The sequence below is a fragment of the Muntiacus reevesi genome, chromosome 8 (genome assembly GCF_963930625.1).
Source record: "Muntiacus reevesi chromosome 8, mMunRee1.1, whole genome shotgun sequence".
Lineage (NCBI taxonomy): Eukaryota > Metazoa > Chordata > Mammalia > Artiodactyla > Cervidae > Muntiacus > Muntiacus reevesi.
In genome coordinates, this window is record NC_089256.1 from 28,628,464 (window position 1) to 28,649,620 (window position 21,157).

A 21,157-nucleotide genomic window follows, 5' to 3' on the forward strand; every position below is an offset into this window, starting at 1 on the left:
GAGTCGGACACGACTGAGAGACTTCACTTTTTTCACTTTCATCAAGAGGCTTTTTAGTTCCTCTTTACTTTCTCCCATAAGGGTGGTGTCATCTGCATATCTGAGGTTATTGATATTTCTCCTGGCAATCTTAATTCCAATTTGTATTTCATCCAGCCCAGCATTTCACATGATGTACTCTGCATATAAGTTAAATTATCAGGGTGACAATATACAGTCTCGATGTACTCCTTTCTTAGTTTTGAACCATCTATATTTAAGTCAATTTTTTCTTTTTCACACAGCACTAGAAAGGCATAGGCAATGTGTAACTATGTGATTCTTTGTCCTCTTACAGACACAATTAAAACAGTGAATCTTAGGGTTTCCTTGGTGGTCCAGTGGTTAAGAATCCATCTTGCAATGCAAGGGACATGGGTTCCATCCCTGATCTGGGAAGATCCCACATGCCTCGGGGCAACTAAGCCCCTCATGGCAACGACCGAGCTTGCGCTCTAGATAGAGCTCGGGAGCCACAACTACTGCAGCCTGTGTGCCTAGAGCCCGTGCTCTGCAACAAGAGAAACCACTGAAGTGAGAAACCCGAGCACCGCAAATAGAGAGTAGCCCCAGCTCGCTGCAACTAGAGAAAGTCCCAAGTAGCAACGATGACCCAACACAGCTCAAAATTTAAATGAATGAATAAGTCTTTTTTTTAAAAAATAAGTGAATCTTAGATACAACTATGGAGGACATATTTGGGACTTCCCTGGTGGTTGAATGGTTAGAACTCAGTGCTTCCTCTGCGGGGGGTACTTGATCACAGAACTAAGATCCTGCAAGCCATGGGGTGAGCCCCCCTTCCAAAATAATAGGCTCCATTGAGGATGTATTTGTTTCCTGGGGCTGCCATAACAAATTAACATCAACTGGGTGACCTAAAATAACAGAAGTTTATTCTTTCACAGCCCTGGAGGCTAGAAGGCTGAAATCAAGTTATCTGCAGGTTTCTTCACCCTGGAGGCTCTCCTGGATTTGGGTGGCTGCCCAGTCCTGGGCATTCCTTGGCTTGATGTGTTATTCCAGAATCTGCCTCTGTCTTCACATCTCCCCATGTCTCTGCTTCAGGTCTCCCTCTACCTTTCTCTTATAAGGAAACCCATTGCTGGATTTAGTGTTCACTCTAAATCTAATTACATCTGCAAAGACCCTGTTTCTAAGTAAGGTCACATTCACAGATGCTGGGGTAAGAGCTTGGACATATCTTTGGGGGCTACTATTTGATCCTCTTTAAGTGGAATACCACCCTGTTTTCTTTGGGGACAGCCTGAAGTAAGATCCTATTTTTTATCACCTGCCACATGTGGATAAAACATTGCTTTCCATATTCTCTTGCTTTGGATATTAGGTCAGCATATATAATTAAAGTAGACCACTGCTAAGTTTTTCCTTCATTTCCTGCAGAATGTAATCATGGTTACAGCTACACACTCTCCAGCACCTTCTCTATTGTTGTTGTAAACACCAGGATATAGTAGTAAACACAAATAGACAGAAGTCTGGCCTTCATGGAGCTGACATCCTACTGGGAGAGGCAGGCAATAAATAAAAGATTTTTAAAATATTATATTAATATAAAAACATAATATGTATTCTAGAGGATACACACCCCAATGTTCACAGCTGCATAATTTATAATTGCCAAGGTATGCAAACAACCTAAGTGTCTGTGAATAGATGAATGGATAAAGAAGATGTGGTATGCCTGCATGCTCCCTGAATCATGTCTGACTCATTGCCACCCCACAAACTGTAACCCGCCAGGTTCCTCTGTCCATGTGATTTTCCCAGCAAGAATACTGGAGTGGGTAGCCATTTCCTTCTCCAGGGGATCTCCCTGATCCAAGGATCAAAGCTATGACTTCTGCACTATAGGCAGATTCTTTACCATTGAGCTGCCTGGGAAGCCACGATGGACTATTACTCAGCCATGAAAAATGAAAAGTTGCCATTTGCAACAACGTGAGTGGACTTGGAGGGCATTATGCTAAGTGAAATAAGTCATATGGAGAGACAGATACTGTGTGATACCAGTTACATGTGGAATCTTAAAAAAATACAACAAACTAGTGAATAAAACAAAAAAGAAGTATATTCACACAAACACACACACATACATATGTATAAAACTAGTGGTTACCAGCGGGGGGAAGGAAATAGGATGGGGAAAAATAGGTGCAGAGAGGGAAAAAAGGGTTGTTATGGGATTCTGTATGCAGGTCAGGAAGCAACAGTTAGAACTGGACATGGAACAACAGACTCGTTCCAAATAGGAAAAGGTGTACATCAAGGCTGTATATTGCCACCCTGCTTATTTAACTTATATGCAGAGTACATCATGAGAAATGCTGGGCTGGAGGAAGCACAAGCTGGAATCAAGATTGCTGGGATAAATATCAATAACCTCAGATATGCAGATAACACCATCCTTATGGCAGAAAGTGAAGAGGAACTAAAGAGCCTCTTGATGAAAGTGAAAGAGGAGAGTGAAAAAGCTGGCTTAAAAGGTGACATTTAAAAAACAAAGATCAAGACATCTGGTTCCATCACTTCATGGCAAAAAGACGGGGAAACAGTGGAAATAGTGGCTAACTTTATTTTTCTGGGCTCTAAAATCACTGCAGATGGTGATTGCAGCCATGAAATTAAAAGATGCTTACTCCTTGGAAGGAAAGTTATGACCAACCTCGACAGCGTATTAAAAAGCAGAGACATTACTTTGCCAACAAAGTTCTGTCTAGTCAAGGCTGTGGTTTTTCCAGTGGTCATGTATGGATGTGAGAGTTGGACTATAAAAATAGCTGAGCACCAAAGAATTGATGCTTTTGATCTGTGGTGTTGGAGAAGACTCTTGAGAGTCCCTTGGACTATAAGGAGATCCAACCAGTCCATCCTAAAGGAAATCAGTCCTGGGTGTTCATTGGAAGGACTGATGTTGAAGCTGAAACTCCAGTGCTTTGGCCACCTGATGCGAAGAACTGACTCATTTGAACAGACTCTGATACTGGGAAAGTTTGAAGGCAGGAGGAGAAGGGGGTGACAGAGGATGAGATGGTTGGATGGCATCACTGATTCGATGGACATGGGTTTGGGTGGGCTCCGGGAGCTGGTGATGGACAGGGAGGCCTGGCGTGCTGCGGTTCATGGGGTCGCAAAGAGTCGGACACAACTGATGGACTGAACTGGACTGACCTGAACTGATGGGATTATATGAAATCATGTGTGTGAAACTTTTTAAAATCTTAAAGCACTATAGAATTTGTTAAAAAGAAGCTGATAATAGTATGTTAAATGTGGCACCTACTATGGACAAAAGTCAAGCAGGTAAAGAAAGAGGATAGACAATGCTAAGGGGTGTGTGTGTGTGTCTGTGAGAAAGAAAGAGAGAGAGAGCGATGATTTATACATGTGTCCAGAGAAAGCATCACCCTCAGGGGACACTTGAGTAAAGTCTTGAAGAAGGTAAGAGGCAGGTTCACCCAGAAGGTAAGCATGTCTGGGATGTTCCTGGTCTACAAATAGTCCAGAGGCCAGGGGCTTTAAAGGGAGGGATGGAAGAGAGAGCAGTAAATGAGATCTGAGAGGTAAAGGGTGTGGGGGGAGGTCAATCAGGGTCTCGTGGCCATTGATTTGGTCTGGATTTAATGCAGGGAGTATCTGGGGATGGTTCCAATGTCCAGACATAAGTTATCATGTGCTTGAGCCATGGACGTCCACAGTCACGGAGGGAAGCTTGGTTACAAAATGTTTTCCCCATTTACACCTTGAACACAAATTTCATGTTAATTTTTGTTTTTCAAAAGCAAACTCAAAAAAAAAAAAAAAAAAAATGCAAACTCATGGAATTCCCTGGTGGTCCAGTGATAAGTCTCCGAGTTTCCCATGCAGGGGGCTCTGGTTTGAACCCTGGTAGGGGACTAAGATTCCACATAAGGTTTAGCCACAAATTAAAAAATAATAATAAAAATAAATTTTAAAAAAAGCAAATTCAAAGCTTAAAATAAGAACTCAAAACCAAATATATTTCATCTAGCAATCTCACTTCTGAGTATATACCTGAAATAATTAAAAGCAGGGACTTATGAATGCTGTTCATAACAGTATCATTCACAGTAGCCGAAAGACAGAAACAACCCAAGCATTCACTGACAAATGAATGGACAAAAGAATAATAGTCAATGGAATACTGTATGGCCTTGAAAAGGAAGGATATTTCTGACACTTGCTACAACATAAATGAAGCTGGAAGACTGTCAAAGAAACAAAATTTGAGTTTTAAAGATCTTCTTGATTTTATTCAAGGATTTATGAATCAGGCAGCATCCAATCTAGCAGATAAAAAAGAGCTCTGAGGAGCTGTACACAGTGAAAGACCTTTACAGGCAGAAGGGAGCAGGAACAAGGAAGTTAATGGGGCACCAAGAAGATTGGTTGTGGCGGGTCCCTTTCCTTCGGGGCATGGCAGGATCTGTGAGGCAGGTGACCTCACTAGTGCTGAGCAGCTGACTCCTGATGGACTGGTTTAAAAGACTCCATTTCTGGAGGAGGCCAGACTCTAATTGTCTTAGTTTGGCAACATGGGGCTTAGCAGAAGTGACTCCTTATGGGGTCTCTTGTGTTGCTCTTTTAAGATTTGCTTTTCTTTTTTTGTTGGCGCATTTTTTGACATCTTTATTGACTTTGTTACAATATTGCTTCTGTTGTTTTTCTGTAAAGTTTATTTATTTACCTTGGCCACCCTGTGTCTTCATTGGGCTTCCCTCATAGCTGTTAGTAAAGAATCTGCCTGCGTTGCAGGAGACCCCGGTTCAATTCCTGGGTCAGGAAGCTCTGCTGGAGAAGGGATAGACTACCACTCCAATATTCTTGGGCTTCTCTGGTGGCTCAGCTGGTAAAGAATTTGCCTGCAATGGGGGAGACCTGGGTTCGATCCCTGGGTTGGGAAGATCCCCCGGAGAAGGGAAAGGCTACCCACTCCAGGATTCTGGCCTGGAGAATTCCATGGATAGTCCATGGGGTCGCAGAGAGTCAGACGCAACTGAGCGACTTTTACTTTACTGGGTCTCCGCTGCGTTTTGAGGGCTTTCTCGAGCTGGGGCGAGTGGGAGCCACTCTTTCAGTGCACGGGCTTCTCATTGCAGCAGCTTGCCTCACTGCAGAGGTCAGGCCCCAGGTGCTCCCACCCCAATAGTCGGGGCACGTGGACTCGGTACTTGTGGAGCACCTGCTTAGTTATTCCGTGGCATGTGGAATCTTCCTGGACTGGGGATTGAACCTGTGTCCCCTGCATTGGCAGGCAGATTCTCCTTCACCGCACCACCAGGGAAGTCTTCGCCTCTGTTTTCTGTTTTGGTTTTTTGGCCCTGAGGCACTGTGGGATCCTAGCTCCCTCACTAGGGATGGAGCCCCCACCCTGGCACCCCACCCCCTAGTCCCTGGCACTGGAAGGCAAAGTCTCAACCACCGGACCATCAGGGAAGCCCTTGTTGTCTGGTGGATCAGATGGTAAAGAATCTGCCTGCAGTGCGGGAGACCAGGGTTCAATCCCTGGGTCAGGAAGAGCCCCTGAAGGAGGAAATGGCAACCCACTCCACTATCCCTGCCTGGAGAATCCCACGGACAGAGGAGCCTGGCGGGCTACAGTCCGTGGGGTCGCAGAGAGTCAGACACAACTGAGCGACTGCTATAACAGGGTATTATGCAGTGAAATAAGACAGTCACTAAAGGACAAATGCATGACCCACGTACATGAAGTACATAGAACAGTCAACTCATAGAACAGAAAGGGGGAAATGGACTTATTATTTAATGGGTGCAGAGTTTGGAATGATGAAGAGGTTCTGGAGTTGGATGATGGTGATGGCTGAATAAAAATGTGAATGTATTTAATACCACTGAAGTGTATACTTCAAAATGGTTAAAATGGTAATTTTTAGGAACTTCCCAGACAGTCCAGTAGTTAAGACTGGAACTTCCCTGGCAGTCCCAGTGCAGGGGGTATGGGTTCGATCAATCCCTGGTTGAGGAACTAAGATCCCACAGGAGCGGCCAAAAATTTTTTTAAAAAGGTATCATTTAGTTATATGCCTTGCCATGATTTCAAAAAATAAAAATTTATTAATTAATTGTGAAATATATATATATACTTGTTTCCCTTGAAACAAATTGTTTCTGAAGATACAAATATATATTTATTGTGTTTCCAAAAAATCTTTCAGAAAAAAATCATCAACAGCACTAACAGCATCTTGTCATTCCTAAATCACATTTCAGAGGAACAGAGCACTCTGTGGAGTGGGTAACAGGAAATAGATTCTGCCTAAACAGAAGGAAAGGAAATGGTCACTTCCCTGCTTGTCTTCAACACTGTTTATGTAAAAATATTCTGCCCTCTTAGATGTTTTGACTTTTGGTATCCTCCTCCTAAGCAAGCCGGAAACCCTGAGGGTTAACATCTTTACCCTTTTTTTTCAAGGAACAGCTGAAAATCAGCATTTGAAAAAGAAATTTTAATTGAAGAGAGCAGAACAGGAAACAGAATCTCAATTTTATTTAGTTCCCACACTACCTCTCAGGCAGGAATTTGCATACTTGAAATTATACAAATTTTCCCAGTTTATAAACCTCGGACCTAATTAAGTTTAAGATTTCTATATCCTTCATCAAATGCTTCCTCTATCATACAGATCTTTCTTGGATCCAAAAAAGTTTAAGAGATAGTATAACGTACTTAGTAACACAAAAGCCCTTTAAATTCCCAATTATCTCACCAGCACTGTATTTCTTTCTCAGTATTCTAATTCCTTTACCTGAAAAAAAATTTTTTAAAAAAACCTTTTTTTCTGTATTTCCAATGAAGTTATTTTTCATTACATCATTTTCATCAAAAGCATTCATAATTTTCAAACTATGGTTTGTATAATTTGTATACACTCCACCTCAATGAGGGTTGAGTGTCTGCATAAACTTTTTTTTTTTTTTGATTTTTTAAATGAAGTATTGTTGATTTAGGGCTTCCCCAGTGGCTCAAGCAGTAAAGAACCCACCTGCAAAGCAGGAGACACAGGAGACTCAGTTTTGATCCCTGGGTTGGGCTGGGAAGATCCCCTGGAGAAGGGAATGGCAACCCACCCCAGTATTGTTGCCTGGAAAATCCAGTGGACCCAGGAGTCTGGTGGGCTATAGTCCATGGGGTCGCAAAAGAATCAGACATGACTTTGCAATTAAAGCGCCACATAGTTGATTTATAATGTTGTGTTAGTTTCAAATGTACAGCAAAGTGATTCAGTTATACATAGATATAATATTTTTCATATATATACTTTTTATAGTTCCCTGTGCTATACAATAATTCCCTGCTGGTTATTTATTTTATATAGTAATGTGTTTATGTTAATCCCAACCTCCTAATTTATCCCTCCCCTCCCTTTCCCTTCAGTAACCATCAGTTTGTTTTCTAAGTTTGTGGTTCTATTTCTGTTTTGTATATAACTTTGTATCATTTTTTTTAGATTCCAAATATGAGTGATAGCATATGATATTTACCTTTGACTTACTTCATTTAGTATGATAATCATAGGTCCATCCATGTGGCTCCAAATGGCATTATTTTGTTCTTTTTTATAGCTAAGTAATGGTCCATTGTGTATATGTACCACATCTTTTTTATCCATTTGTCTGTCAACGGACATTCAGGTTGCTTCCATGTCTTGGCTATTATAAATATGACTGCAATGAACATTGGGGTGCATGTATCTTTTCCAGTTATGGCTTTCTCTAGTCTACATAAACTTCTTGGAACTCTTGGGAAAAGCATACTTGCCTAGGGCTTCCCTGGTGGTAAGAATCCGCTTGCCAGTGCAGGGGACACAGGTTCGATCTCTGGCCCAAGAAGATCCCACATGCCACAGAGCAACCAAGCCTGTTAGCACCACTATTGAGCCTATGCTCTGGAGCCCAGGAACCCCAACTGCTAAGCTCACTGCAACTACTGAAGCCTCTGCACCCTAGAGCCTGACTCCACAACAAGAGAAGTTACTGAAATGAGAAGCCCTCACAATGAGAAGCCTACAGATCACAGCTAGAGAAAAGGCCTCACCGCAACGAACAGCCAGAACACCCAAAATAAATAAATATATAAAATAAAATTATATGAAAAAAGAATACTTGCCTGTAGTGCCCATGTAGTCATTCATTCAATATTTATTGATGTCAATACAAACTGATATTATTTATTGCATATTTTGGCTTATAACCTAATAATGCCTTTTTTTGGTTGTTCAAATTGTTCCAGCCTTGGCCACAATGCTCTTGCAGGTGCTGGGCAGAAAGAAAAGCAAAACAAAAAAGACAAAACTTAGTAGGGGTGAGGATAAATTCAGAGTTTGAGGTTAACAGATACACATTACTATAGATAAGCAACAAAGGCCTACTGTATAGCACAGGGAACTATACTCAATATTTTGTAATAATGTGGAAGTGAAAAGAATCTGAAAAGTAATATATATGTATAACTAAATCACATTGCTGTACATTTGAAACTATAACACATTGTCAATCAACTATAATTCAATTAAAAACAAAATAAAACTGAGTACCTAGTGTGTGCAGGTGCTGTCTTGGGTCCTTTTGCACTTTAAATTTATTTTTTTTTGGCATTTGGTTTCCAAAATCCATGTACCCAACAAGACCAAGAGTTCTAGTCTCTTACCAGACAGTGACTTTACACCAGTTATCTAACCTCTCTCAACTTCAGTTTCTTAATCTGTAAAATGAGAATAATGCCTATTTGCAGGGTTGGGGTGAAGATTAAATGCGCAACTTATAAAATTAATACATGCTCCACAAAAGGACAAACGATTCCCATTATACAAGCTGGGAATAATCACATCCATAGAGACAGAATGGTGGTTACCAAGGCTGGGAGGAAGGAGGAACGGAAAGTTATTGTTCTATGAGCACAGAGTTTCCGTTCACGACAGTGAAAACATTCTGGGGACGGAGGCTGGTGATGGCTGCCCAGCAGTGTGTGTCTATCTAGGGCCACCGAATTATATTTGGAAACGCTTAAACTGGTAAATTTTACGGTATGTATATTTTAGCGTAGCGTCAAAGCTATTGTTTTTTCAATAGTCACGTATGGATATGAGAGTTGGATCATAAAGAAGGCTGAGCACCGAAGAATTGATGCTTTTGAACTATGGTGTTGGAGAAGACTCTTGAGAGTCCCCTGGATGGCAAGGAGATCCAAACAGCCCATCTAAAGGAGATCAGTGCTGGGTGTTCATTGAAAGGGCTATGCTCAGGCTGAAGCCCCAATAATTTAACCATCTGATTCAAAGAGCTGACTCATTATAAAAGACCCTGATGCTGGGAAAGATTGAAGGCAGGTGGAGAAGGGGACAACAGAGGATGAGAGGGTTGGATGGTATCACTGACTCAACAGTCATAAATTTGAGCAAACTCTGGGAGACAGTGAAGGACAGGGAAGCCTGGTGAGCTGCAGTCCATGGGGTCACAAAGAGTTGGACCTGACTTAACAACTAAACAACAACATATTTTACGACATGCACAGAAGTAATATAGTCTCATTGTGGAAAATTTAGAAAACATTTAAAAAGTGTTTAAAATTCTTTGTAATGCCAGTACTCAGTGGCCACATCTATTCTGTCATTTGTATCTTCCCTTTATAAAATCTTACCCAGTTGGTAGGTTAAATATGGTGTTTTGCTGTAACGTTGTCTGCCCCCTCCTTTAATTAGGTTTCTTTATTGTCATAACCAGTTGCTCTTAAGAAAAAAACATATGGAAATGTTACCAAAAGGTATGTGTGTGTGGCTAGGCGAGGGGTGGGGGGGGGTGTGTGTTGGGGGGGGCAGGGGTCAGGCTGCTTGCCCCTCAAAAGTCAATAAACAGGCCAGGCTGGTGGAAAGGAAGATTTGCTTCATTTCAGATGCTGGCAACTGGGCGGGGGTGGGTGGGAGGGTGGAGACATCTATCCAAAGGCTGACTCTCCCCCCTTCCCAAGCAGGGGGTGAGAGCTTATAGAATGGGGAGGGGGCTACATGCAGAAATTGCACAGTTGTCCCTAATGGTCATCTTCAAATTGATCATCAGTGGTCTGACCAGCATCAACTTGACTGTTTTAGGTTCAGTTACTCTTCAGTTCCAGGGTCCATTTGTTCCCATTTCTTTGTGGTCAATTATCAGAATTGTGGCAACTCATGTCCAGGGTACCAGCTGGTCATCACGCAGTTAACTTCTCCACCTGGTGTTTCAGTATTAAGACAGGATATGTTAAAAAAAAAAAAAAAAAAAAAGACAGGATATGGCTCCCAGGATATGGCTCAGAATATTATCTATAGCCCTAGAGAAAGAACTAAAGGTGTGCTTAATGACCACATTATTATTCTTTAGTCTCCTTTGACTGCTTTCCTTTGTTTCAGCATTTCTCACTTCTCTGATTAAACTTATTCTCTGACTAAAGTCTTCCACAGGCAAAAGGCAGGCAGAGGACAGGGTGAGGGGGCAAGGACCATACGATCCTGCTCCGTTTCAGAAACATTTTAATCTCTGAAGTTCTTTGATTTTTTTTTTTTTTTTTTTTTAATGCATTACTGTAAGTCAGGGGGCTTCCCTGGTGGCTCAAATGGTCAAGAATCTGATTTCAATGCAGGAGACCTGGGTTCCATCCCTGGGTCAGGAAGATCTCCTGGAGAAGGAAAAGGCAACCCACTCCAGTCTTCTTGCCTGGAGAATTCCATGGACAGAGGAGTCTGGTGGGCTAGAGTCCACGGAATCGCAAAGTCGGACAGGTTTAAGCGGCTAACTTTCACTTTTTCACTTTCACTGCAAGCCACAGGATGGAAGCTGGCATTCTCAGAGGAGGAGGTGATGGGGCGTCTGTAAGCGAGGGTCCTGAGTCCAGGCTGGCCGCCTTCAGATTCTGCCGCGGGGCCCTGCTGATGAAACAGCACTTCAGTCCCGGCGCTGGGACCGCGACAGCCACGCCCCCGGGAGCCCGGCAGCCCGGCAGCCCGGCCAGGCGTTCCCGGGGCTCGCGCACCTTCCCGGCTCGTCGAGGCGCTTTCTGGGCCGGGCCTGGGGCTATCCCGAGGAAAATCACACCCAGTTCCGTTCAGTTCAGTCGCTCAGTCGCGTCCGACTCTTTGCGACCCCATGGATTGCTGCACCCCAGGCCTCCGTGTCCATCATCAACTCCCAGAGTTTACCCAAACTCATATCCATCGAGTCTATGATGCCATCCAACCATTTCATCCTCTGTCGTCCCCTTCTCCTCCTGCCCTCAATCTTTCCCAGCATCAGGATCTTTTCAAATGAGTCAGCTCTTCGCATCAGGTGGCCAAAGTATTGGAGTTTCAGCTTCAGCATCAGTCTCCTTCCAATGAATATTGAGGACGGATTTCCACTAGACTTCCCTTGTGGCTCAGCTGGTAAATCGCACCCACTCCTAGAAAAAGCCACATCCTGCCCCAAGGCCCCCATCGGCGAGAAGGGTGCGAGAGGTCTGTCGGCCCCTTTCCACCGCCTGGAAGCGAAGCTGCAGCCCCATCGCCAGTTTCCGTACGCCGATCGGTGGGTCCCCGGCGCCTGCAGTCCAGCCCTGAAGACAGGGCGGGTCCACAGTCTTCGGTAACAGCTCCCTCTGCCCCAGCCCCGAACCCCGCGGCCGCTTTAACCGCGGTGTACGTGAGATTTTTCTTTCCTCTAATCTGGAGACCTAGATGCTGGCGCAGGAACCAAAACCCGAGGGCCGCGGAGATGCCAGAAGGGCGAGAGATCCCGCCTCTCCAGCACCCGGAGGGGGGAGACCCCTGGACGAAGACCCCCCGGTGCCCCTCACATGGCCCCCTCTCCAGGCGTCCCGGGTCACTTCCCGCCGTCCCCTCCCCAGCTTCCTCGCCCTCCTGGGGTTTCCTTTGTCCCCCCCACGCCCTTGCCCCCCGAGCGTCCCCCAGCCCCCCAGGACCTTCGCTCGTCCCCTGCCGGAGTTTCTCCGGTGCGCACCCCACCCTCTCTCGGGTCTCCGTGTCCCCTCCCCGCCCCGCCCCCGCTTTTAAACCTGGCGCCGAGCGCGCGGGTCTGGGAGCGCCCTCGCCCGAGCGGTTAAAGGCGCGGCCGATCGCGGGCGCCGTGTCTTCCGAGGGCACCATGAGACCCGAAGCGGCGGCAGGAGCCCCGGAGGCGCGGGGACGCGTCTGTCACTGCGCCGTGGACGGCCCCCGGGGACCACCGGCGCCGCGCGGGCCCGAGAGGTGAGGGCGTCCTCGCGGCGCGTGGGTGCGGGCGGGGCACGCAGGATGCTCCGGCCGCGCTGATCGTGGGGACCAGGCGGAACCCTGGAGCCCGACGGCGACGCCCCGCAAGTTACTCGGCGTGAGACGGGGACGCAGACTCTTCTCTGCCCCTGAGGTCCGTTCCCAAGTGGGGAGGCCCCGGAGGTGGCTGGCAGTGGACGAAAGCTTCCGTCTCTAGATCTGGAACCCACCCGGCTGGCCGCTCAGCGAGCCCTGCGGGGGGTCGCGTCCTGTTGACCGTCACAGAGTTGGTGATGTTTCTTTGTTTGTCCCGTGCTTGGGGTTCAGCGTTCGCTGTCTTGGGGGCGGGGGAGGGGGGAACCAGACCCTTTTAAGGTAGTCAAGTTAAAATCAAATTAGCAGGGGAGATGGGGAAGGCGCTGGGTGGCCAGGTGGTCAGAGAGGAGAAAGTCCCGCTTTTTTTGCCCGGTAAAACTCTGCAGACTGGTCTGTGGAGTCCTGATCTTTCAGTAGTCAGGGAGATGAGGTTGAAATGAATGAGCGACCAAGTAGCCAGCTGCAGTGGGGAATCCAGCCAGTCTGGGAGGGAAATTTTTCAACTAATATGTATCAGATTTGGGAGTTCTCAGAGCCCGGTGAAGGCAGAGAACTGGAAATGTGGCAGGAGAAACACGCGCGTGCGCGCACGGGCGCGCGCGCACACACACACACACAGCACAGGCTTAACGCACAAACTGAGAACTTGAAAGAACATTCTGGTGTGTCCAGTGACATTTAGGCAGACGTTAGAAATGATTAGAGTGATAACTGATCAAACGTTAGAAATGGTTAGAGTGATTTCTGCTTTAAAAGCAGAAGATGCTGTGGTTCATTCACTCTTGGTCCCTGTCCTTCCAGCCAAACTCCATGGAGACCTTGGACCCTGACCCCTCAGGAAGCTGAGCCTACCAGACCTGGAAGTGAGGTAAGGTTAAGTGTATGGGCCTTAGTGGCACCATCTCTACAATAAAGGGACCAGGAAAGGCCTCCTTGTCCAGTCCCTCTCTCGGTCATCTAATGCAGAATTGAGGGTCTGGGAGTGGGCACCTGGCCAGCCAGGTGTTGATGGGATCTGACTCAGACACGGATTGACTCTGGTTTGCTTCTGTTCTTTGAAAAGCAAAGCCATGATGGCAGAACTGTTTCAAGGACATCATAAAAGATTTCTTCCATGTTGCATTTTTTCTCCCCCTGGTAACACAGCAGGTAGAGGGGGAGTGAAGGCCTTGGCCCGCCTCGAATTAGAGAAAAGATGAGCATGGGCTCAAAAGATTAGCACTAGGCTGGTGCCACAGTGCAAATATGGGCAGAGCTCTGTCTGGAGGGCCTAGAAGGTGCGGTGAAAAGTCTCCACCTGCCATCTGACTCTTTCTGAAACTCCCTGGGCCCTGTCTGCAAGTACTCCTAAGTCATGCTTTCTGAGCAAACACACTCCAGCTGAGGGCTTTGGAGGGCAAGATTAATCGCCACTGCTATTCTTTTGTCTCCTGCATTGGTAACTAAAGTGCTTTATACTTAGCGGAGTAATGACTTGCTTTCACAGAATTCACCTGTCCTTTGTTATATTTTAAAGTATAAATTGATGACTTTTAAAGTGCCAGAGTTAATCAGGCTAGGAAGGACCATTAGGTAACACTTGTGGCAGAGTGTGCAGTTATTTCTAGTCTGATAAGAAACTCAGGTTCAGACTTCTCTGGCATTTTGATATTTAGACTCCTTTATTCAATTAGTCTGAATAATGGGAGTTTTAATTCAGTTACTATTTAAAGAGTGAAGCAAATCAAGTCTATATTGAATGAGGAATATAATTTTTTCTTAGCTCAAATTATTCTTACCTGCAATAACTAGATAATGAGAAGTAATTCCTTCTCTTGCATTCAAAGTTAAGTTCATAAGCATAAGATTTTTAAAAGTTCTTGGGAGAAAAAATTACCCAATTTTCTTTTAAATGAAAAGTATGTGTAGTCTATCAGTTGTTTGCAAGAATAAAAAATACAGCACACTTTCCTAGTGTAAGGTAGTCCTGTTTTTCTTTTTTCTTTTTTTTTTTTCTTTTTTTCCTGTTTTTCTACTATGATGAGAAGGCCATTGGTGAGGAAAAAAATGAAGACTACTTGCAGAAAAATGTTAAGCTGTAGCAGCTTTCTATGGATCATCCACAAGGCACAATGGATGAAGTTGTGTCCATGGATTTTTTTGCGGGGGAGTGGGGTGGGGTGGAGAGTGGTTGTTCGCGCGGGCTGTAGAGCTCAGCTGCCCGGCTCCCCACCGGCCAGCTCTTTGCAGGGTCCGATTGGCTGGACAGAGAGGTCAGTGGGGAACGACCCCGGTACCTCTCTGGGTTCCCGGGAGCCCCAGCCAGGCGAGAGCAACCTGGAGCTGCGAGGGCCGGCTTCTTGCTCAGCAGCGCCCCCTCCCGACAAAGCTGGAGAATTGTTCGACTCCTGAGCTCTTGTATGTTTCTTTTTTTAAAAAACTGTCTATTTATTTATTTATTGCATTTATTTACAGCTCTGGGTCTTCGTTGCTTTGCGCAGCCTTTCTCTAGTTGAGGCCAGCGGGAACTACTCTTTGCTGTGGGGCACGGGCCTTCTCACTGCGGTGACTCCTCTCGTTGCAGAGCCGAGTTGTAGGCACGTGGGCTCGGTTAGTCGCATGCAGTTCGCAGGCTCTAGAGCCGGGTAGTTTTGGCCTAAGGGCTTAGTTGTTTTGCAGCAAATGGGATCATCCCGGACCAGGAACTGAACGATGCCCCCTGTCTTGCAAGGCGATGCCCCCTGTCTCGCAAGGCGTATGCTTAACCACTGGAAGCCTTGTTGTGTATTTCTTGAGAAGTGTCCTTGGCCCGGGACGGTAGGGGTGGGGGTGGAGGGGACTACTGCCTAGTGACCTGAACGGCAGGTCAGCAGACCAAAATTAGAATACAATCTAAAGTCAAGGGAAAGTCTCAAAACCCTGAGCAGCAGAGGTCACTCGCTCATTTGATTTCCCTTTCATGGCTTGGACATGACTGAGCCACATTGAACAACAGCAATAATTAGTGCAGGTCTTCCTGTTAAGATTTTTGTTTTGTTTGTTTCCTGGTTTTTATTTGTTTTGTTTTAGCTGTGTGGCTTGAAGGGATCTTTGTTCCTCGACCAGAGATTGAACCCAAGCCCATAGAAGCCAAAGCATGGAGTCCTAACCATTGGACTACCCAGGGAATAACCATGTTTAAGTTTTTAACCCAGTCTGAGTTATGTGTTCTGTATGGTGTAAGATAAGGGCCCATTTTGCACGTGGTTATTCAGTTTTATCAACACCCTCTATTGAAAAGACTGTCCTTTGCCCATTATATATTTCAAGCCCCCTTGTTATGAATTAATTGATGATACATGCATGAATTTATTTCTGGGCTCTCTAATCTGTCCCATTGATCTATGTGTCTGTATTTAAGCCAATAGCTGTTTGATACTGTTTTAATTACTGTTTTTGACTTTGATTGATTACTGTTTTGCCTACTATAGCTTTGTAATATACTAATAGTTTGAAATCAAGACGTGTGATGTCTTAAGCTTGTCATTCTTTCTTAAGATTGCTTTAGCTGTTCAGGGCCTGCACCAAGTGGTCTCCTACCTTTCAAATGCTATTCATGTCCTTGGGAATCTTTCTCTTCCCTTCTGGTTGGTGTTGCATGCTTGCTAAGTTGCTTCATTTGTGTCTTGACTCTGTGTGAGCCTGTGGACTGGAGTCCACCAGGGTCCTCTGTTCGAGGGATTCTCCAGGCGAGAATACTAGAGTGGGTTATCATGCCTTCCTCAATGGGATCTTGCCAACCCAGAGATCAAGCCCATGTCTCTTATGTCTAATGCATTGGCAGGTGGGTTCTTTACCACTAATGCCACCTGGAAAGCCCCCTGGTTGGTGTTAACTTGAGTTCAAATCTCTCCAAGCCCTTACCTCACCAATCTATGCTATTCGCTGCTTCCAGCAGCCACTGTGATCCTTAAAATATAGAGCTCATTGTTGAACTCCTAGCTCAGAAATCATTAATGGTCTTGAATTCTGTCTCCAGAATGAAACCTAGACTCAGTCATGTGTTTTCAAGGTGTTCAGTATCCGGATTCAACTTCCTGTTGAGCCCCTTTGCCAGTGCAATTTCTCCTTCATTTCACACTGGGCTCTACCTTTCCCCACCTATGCTGTCTATTCTCCTCACCCTCGGAATCGGATGCTATGCTCCGCCATGGATGGGCCCAGAACTGAATAGCCAAGTGCTATTGATGTCTCTGCCAGGCTCCCCGTGAATCCTTTCCTGATCCTTTTCCTTGCTTGGAATAGTTAGCATCTTACTACTTGATGCTTTATAGTGTGGTTATTTGCCTCCATGTGTGTCTTTCCCCATTAGATTTTAAAATGTATGAAATTGGGGCCTGTGTCCAACTCATCTTTCCGTCTTGGGACCCCTCACAGTGCTGGGACATTGTGACAACTATCAAAGGAAGGGGGGCTCATCAATACTCTATTAAGTTGTTTAAATTGTCTCTAACATTGGAACCGATCCTAACAAGTGGAGGCTGTACACACATGTGTGCTCAGTCGTGTCTGACTCTTTGCAGCCCTATGGACTAGACTCCCATGGGAGTTCCCGCTAGGCTTCGTTGGATTTCTCAGGCAATCATACTGGAGTGGGTTGCCACTTCCTACATCCAGGATCTTCCTGAGTCAGGGATCAAACCCTCATCTCTTGCATCTCATGAATTGGCAAGCAGATTCTTTACCACTGTACCACCTGGGAAGGCCCAAGGGCAGGCCGCTTACATTTTATTTTTAAAAGCTTCAGGATGCTACTTTCAAAGGATTCTTGACTGTGTCTGTGTTTGTATGTCTGTCCTTGCAGCTTGAGCCTGGGGGTGATCAAGAAACCTTTGGATCGAAGGGGGCCTTTGGGTTTCAGCATCCTGTCAGGTAATATCTAACTTCACCATAGAAATATATCATTCCTTTTAATATAAGCATCAGTACACTTTAGTGTCTTCAAGTGTATACATTTTCAAAAATCGAAAATAATTCAGTGTATTTCCCAACATTATTTGGTTATGATTACCCCAAGGAACTTCAAGAATATTCTGTTGGATATCTGGAATTTATTCATTTATTTTTCACTGTTTCAGTTGCAAGTTGGAATTGGCCTCTTTTCTTTATATCTATACTATAAAAAAAATTATTTATTTATTGTCTGTGCTGGATCTTAGTTGCAGCATGTGGAATCTTTAGTTGCAGCTTGTGGGATTTAGTTACCTGCCGGGGGATCGAACCCAGGCCCACTGCTTTGGGAGCTTGGACTCTTAGCTAGGAAAATCCCCTGTGTTGATACTTTTTGTTTATATCTTTCATTATACATTTTGCTATGCGTTTAATTGCATGTGACTTGTATATGTGTATCTGCTGATTCACTTAGATATTTAGGTTCCTTTCTATTTTCTCCCAGGATATAAGTTAATATATTGCCTAGTGCAAAATAGACCTCCTAACTGTGGGTGTGGAGAAAATGAGGGGCTGGATGGATGCTACATCGTGGTTGGAACCTCTGCCATCTCGGTAGTTCTGTTGACAGTGATCAGGACCCTCACTGCTCTAATCCTCTTACGTTTCATTTTAGGCAAGTGGCTCGTTCTCAGCGTTTCTATTTCTCTGTGTACCTCTCTCTATTTCTCTCAGCCTCTCTCTCTCCAGCTGTCTTTTCCTTCATCAAAATAAACCTAGTCTGTGCTGTCACCTCTCGGCAGAGTATTGTTACCCTGGTTAGCCTGGAAGACTAGAGGCTTTAATAAAACCCAAAGATACTAACTGCTGGAGATGAAATTCCAAGCCCCTCAGGCTGATCAAAGAGTGATTTGGGGATAAAGGACATTCTCTTAGTGTTTCACACCATAGTCTTCAGTTCTTATAGAATCACCGCAAGTGCAGTGCAAGTTGCTCAGTTGTGTCCGACTCTGCGACCCCATGGACTATAGAGTCCATGGAATTCTCCAGGCCAGAATACTGGAGTGGGTAGCCTCTCCCTTCTCCAGGGGATCTTCTCAACCCAGGGATCGAACCCAGGTCTCCCGCAATGCAGGCGGATTCTTTACCAACTGAGCTATCAGGGAAGCCCCGGAAACATTGAAGAAACTTTAAAAATTCTAATGCAAGATGATTCTCCTGGGGATTCTGGAGAAAAGTTCAGTAATGTCCGACTCTTTGCGACCCCCTGGATTGTAGCCCGCCAGGCCCCTCTCTCTGTGGGATTTCCCAGGGAGGAATACTGAAGTGGGTTGCCATGCCCTTCTCCAGGGAATCTTCCAGACCCAGGGATCGAACCCAGGCCTCTCACATCACAGGCAGATTCTTTACCATCCGAGCTACCAGGGAAGCTTCAAAAGAGCAGGTTTCGGTAATTTTGTTTGTTTGGGGTCCTGCAGCATGTGGGATCTTCGTTCCCCCACCAGGGATCCAAGCAGCACAGAGTCTTAACAACTGGCTCTCCCAGGGAGTCCTCGGTAGCTCATTTCTGACCTAGAGTGGGGTTCATCACCAGGTGCCCCCCACTTGCTCAGCTTTGTGTCCTGTGTGCATAATAAAAAAAAAAATGTGTACACTGAAAAGCAAAATGAGAGAGGAAGATTGGGCGTTGACTGCTTCTAAAGAAAAGGCTCCTCGCGATGGGGTTGAAGACTGTCTTCAGGCTGACTCACGATGTATTTGTCTCTTTCATCTCAGACTCTACTTGCCCATCTCTAAGCGTCAAGAGTATCTGCAGCGCTCCGGGGAGAAGGTGCTGGCCAGTTTCCCCGTGCAAGCCACCATCCACTTCTACAACGATGAGTCCGACTCAGAGGAGGAGCCGGAGGAAGACACCCAGCTCTCTGCCCTGCAGCGAGAGGAGGTGGCCGATGGCTCAGAGGGAAAGGCCGGAGACGGGGCGGCAAACCCGGCACGGCGACCTGGGGGCCTCGATGGGGGGGGTCCACCCCCCGACCCTGGCTCCCCCGAGGCTGCTGCCTGCCCCTCACGCGTGTAAGTCTGTCTGTCCGGTACCAGCCCGCCTCGCACATGCCCTGGGGACAGCCCTGCGGGACAGCCGCCCCAGGACACTTCGCGTTTCCACTGGGCGTACAAGGACTTGGCTGTCTTTGGCCAGCACCCCACCAGCCCCCAGGACCCAGCTTTTACTCGTCCTCCTCTGAGTGATTCTTTGCGTCTCATTCATAGCTTCGAGAGAGGATTCTACATCCAAGATGTTTGCATTAATGCAGGTTGTTATCTGATAGGGCCCGCCTTCAAAGCACACCCAGCAGTGTCACTGTGCCGATCAAATGACAAATCATTCCACATCAATTAGTACCCCGCCCTCACCTCTTACTTAACCTGAGACCCCTCATTTGGCTACATCCACGTTTGTAAACAAAGGTCCCACCAGCCGAAGCTATGATTTCTCCGGTAGGTTTCTCCAGTAGTCATGTATAAATGTGAGAAATGGACCATGAAGAAAATTGAGTGCCAAAGAATTGATGGTTTTGAACTGTGGTGCTGGAGAAGACTCTTGAGAGTCCCTTGGACTGCAAGGAGATCAAACCAGTGCATCCTAAAGGAAATCAGTCCTGAATATTCACTGGAAGGACTGATGCTGAAGCTGAAACTCCAATCCTTTGGCCACCTGATGAGAAGAACTGACTCATTAGGAAAGCCCCTGATGCTGGGAAAGATTGAGGGCAGGAGGAGAAGGGGACGACAGAGAATGAGATGGTTGGATGGCATCACTGACTCAGTGGACGTGAGTTTGGGAAACTCCGGGAGATAATGAAGGACAGGGAAGCCTAGGGTGCTGCCGTCCAGGGGATTGCAAAGAGTCAGACACGACTGAGCAACTGAGCAACACCAACAACTTTTATAAAAATGAATTATTTTCAAGGTTGATATGATTGTTTAAGCATTCTGAAAAAAAGTTTATGAAAAGCACATAAGCACACTGAACAATTTCCATAAGAGTAACAAAAATAAAAGATCAGAATTTGGGGATGCGAGACCATTCTGGATAAAAATGTCTATGATTCTTGTCTAAGGGCTGTGTGTATGAACAGAAGAGCTTACTAGCTCTTCATTGAGGACTGCTTTGGGCTTTTTACTTGAATAACAAAACACTGTTTTCGATCAAAGTACTTAATGTAATATTATTTTCAGGTTTTTATTTTTTGATGACCAAATGAGTGTATTTGTCAGTTTTTTACAGAACTATTTTACATGTGATTGTCTTCCTAGTTTCTACCTGAAATAAATATTTTGAAAGACAAAATCATTTGATAATCACCTTCTGTTTGACGTTTTACATTAAATTGGTTCCTGCTTTAAAGTTTTTAAAAGTTTGTCAGGATTTTTTTCTATGTCTAACTCTTCACGTTATATTTGTGTTTTTTAGGAATGCAGAAAAAGTATTAAAATGAAAGCAAAATGGCCTATAAGCGCAATGCCCAAATAAGTCATTAATATTATCCCATAGGAGACACATGCAAATATTCTAACAATCCAAAGAACATGTGTGTTGTAAAGTAAAAGTCAGGTGACTCTTTCTCTGTCCAAAGGTAGTCAACATCTTTTTTTTTTTAATTGCTCTTTCTCTTGGAATACTTGAAAATTTTCCTTCCTTTAAATTTTTTCCTTAAAAATATTTTTGTTTTCCTTTAAAAAATGTTTTTATTTTAGTTATATTGTCCTACTTACTGTCTAAATAACCTTTTTCCAATATTAAGAATTCCTATGGGGCTTCACTGGTGGCTCAGACA

General features: G+C 45.1%; 1 protein-coding gene across 1 annotated transcript; it reads left to right on the forward strand.

Annotated features, from left to right (window-relative positions):
* The first annotated feature begins 12,183 nt into the window (after positions 1 to 12,183).
* Positions 12,184 to 20,419, forward strand: RIPPLY3 (ripply transcriptional repressor 3). Its single transcript, XM_065942784.1, has 4 exons — positions 12,184 to 12,314; positions 13,215 to 13,281; positions 17,236 to 17,303; positions 19,098 to 20,419. Exons 1-4 carry the CDS (start codon positions 12,211 to 12,213, stop codon positions 19,396 to 19,398), a joined length of 540 nt encoding a protein of 179 aa, XP_065798856.1. The 5' UTR covers positions 12,184 to 12,210; the 3' UTR covers positions 19,399 to 20,419.
* Positions 20,420 to 21,157: the final 738 nt, after the last annotated feature.

Excerpts from the sequence above, each read along its gene's own strand:
- RIPPLY3 (XM_065942784.1), top strand. The coding sequence starts at position 12,211 with ATGAGACCCGAAGCGGCGGCAGGAGCCCCGGAGGCGCGGGGACGCGTC. Across the intron at positions 13,282-17,235 it reads CTACCAGACCTGGAAGTGAG|CTTGAGCCTGGGGGTGATCA; the intron begins GTAAGGTTAAGT and ends CTGTCCTTGCAG. Across the intron at positions 17,304-19,097 it reads GGGTTTCAGCATCCTGTCAG|ACTCTACTTGCCCATCTCTA; the intron begins GTAATATCTAAC and ends CTTTCATCTCAG.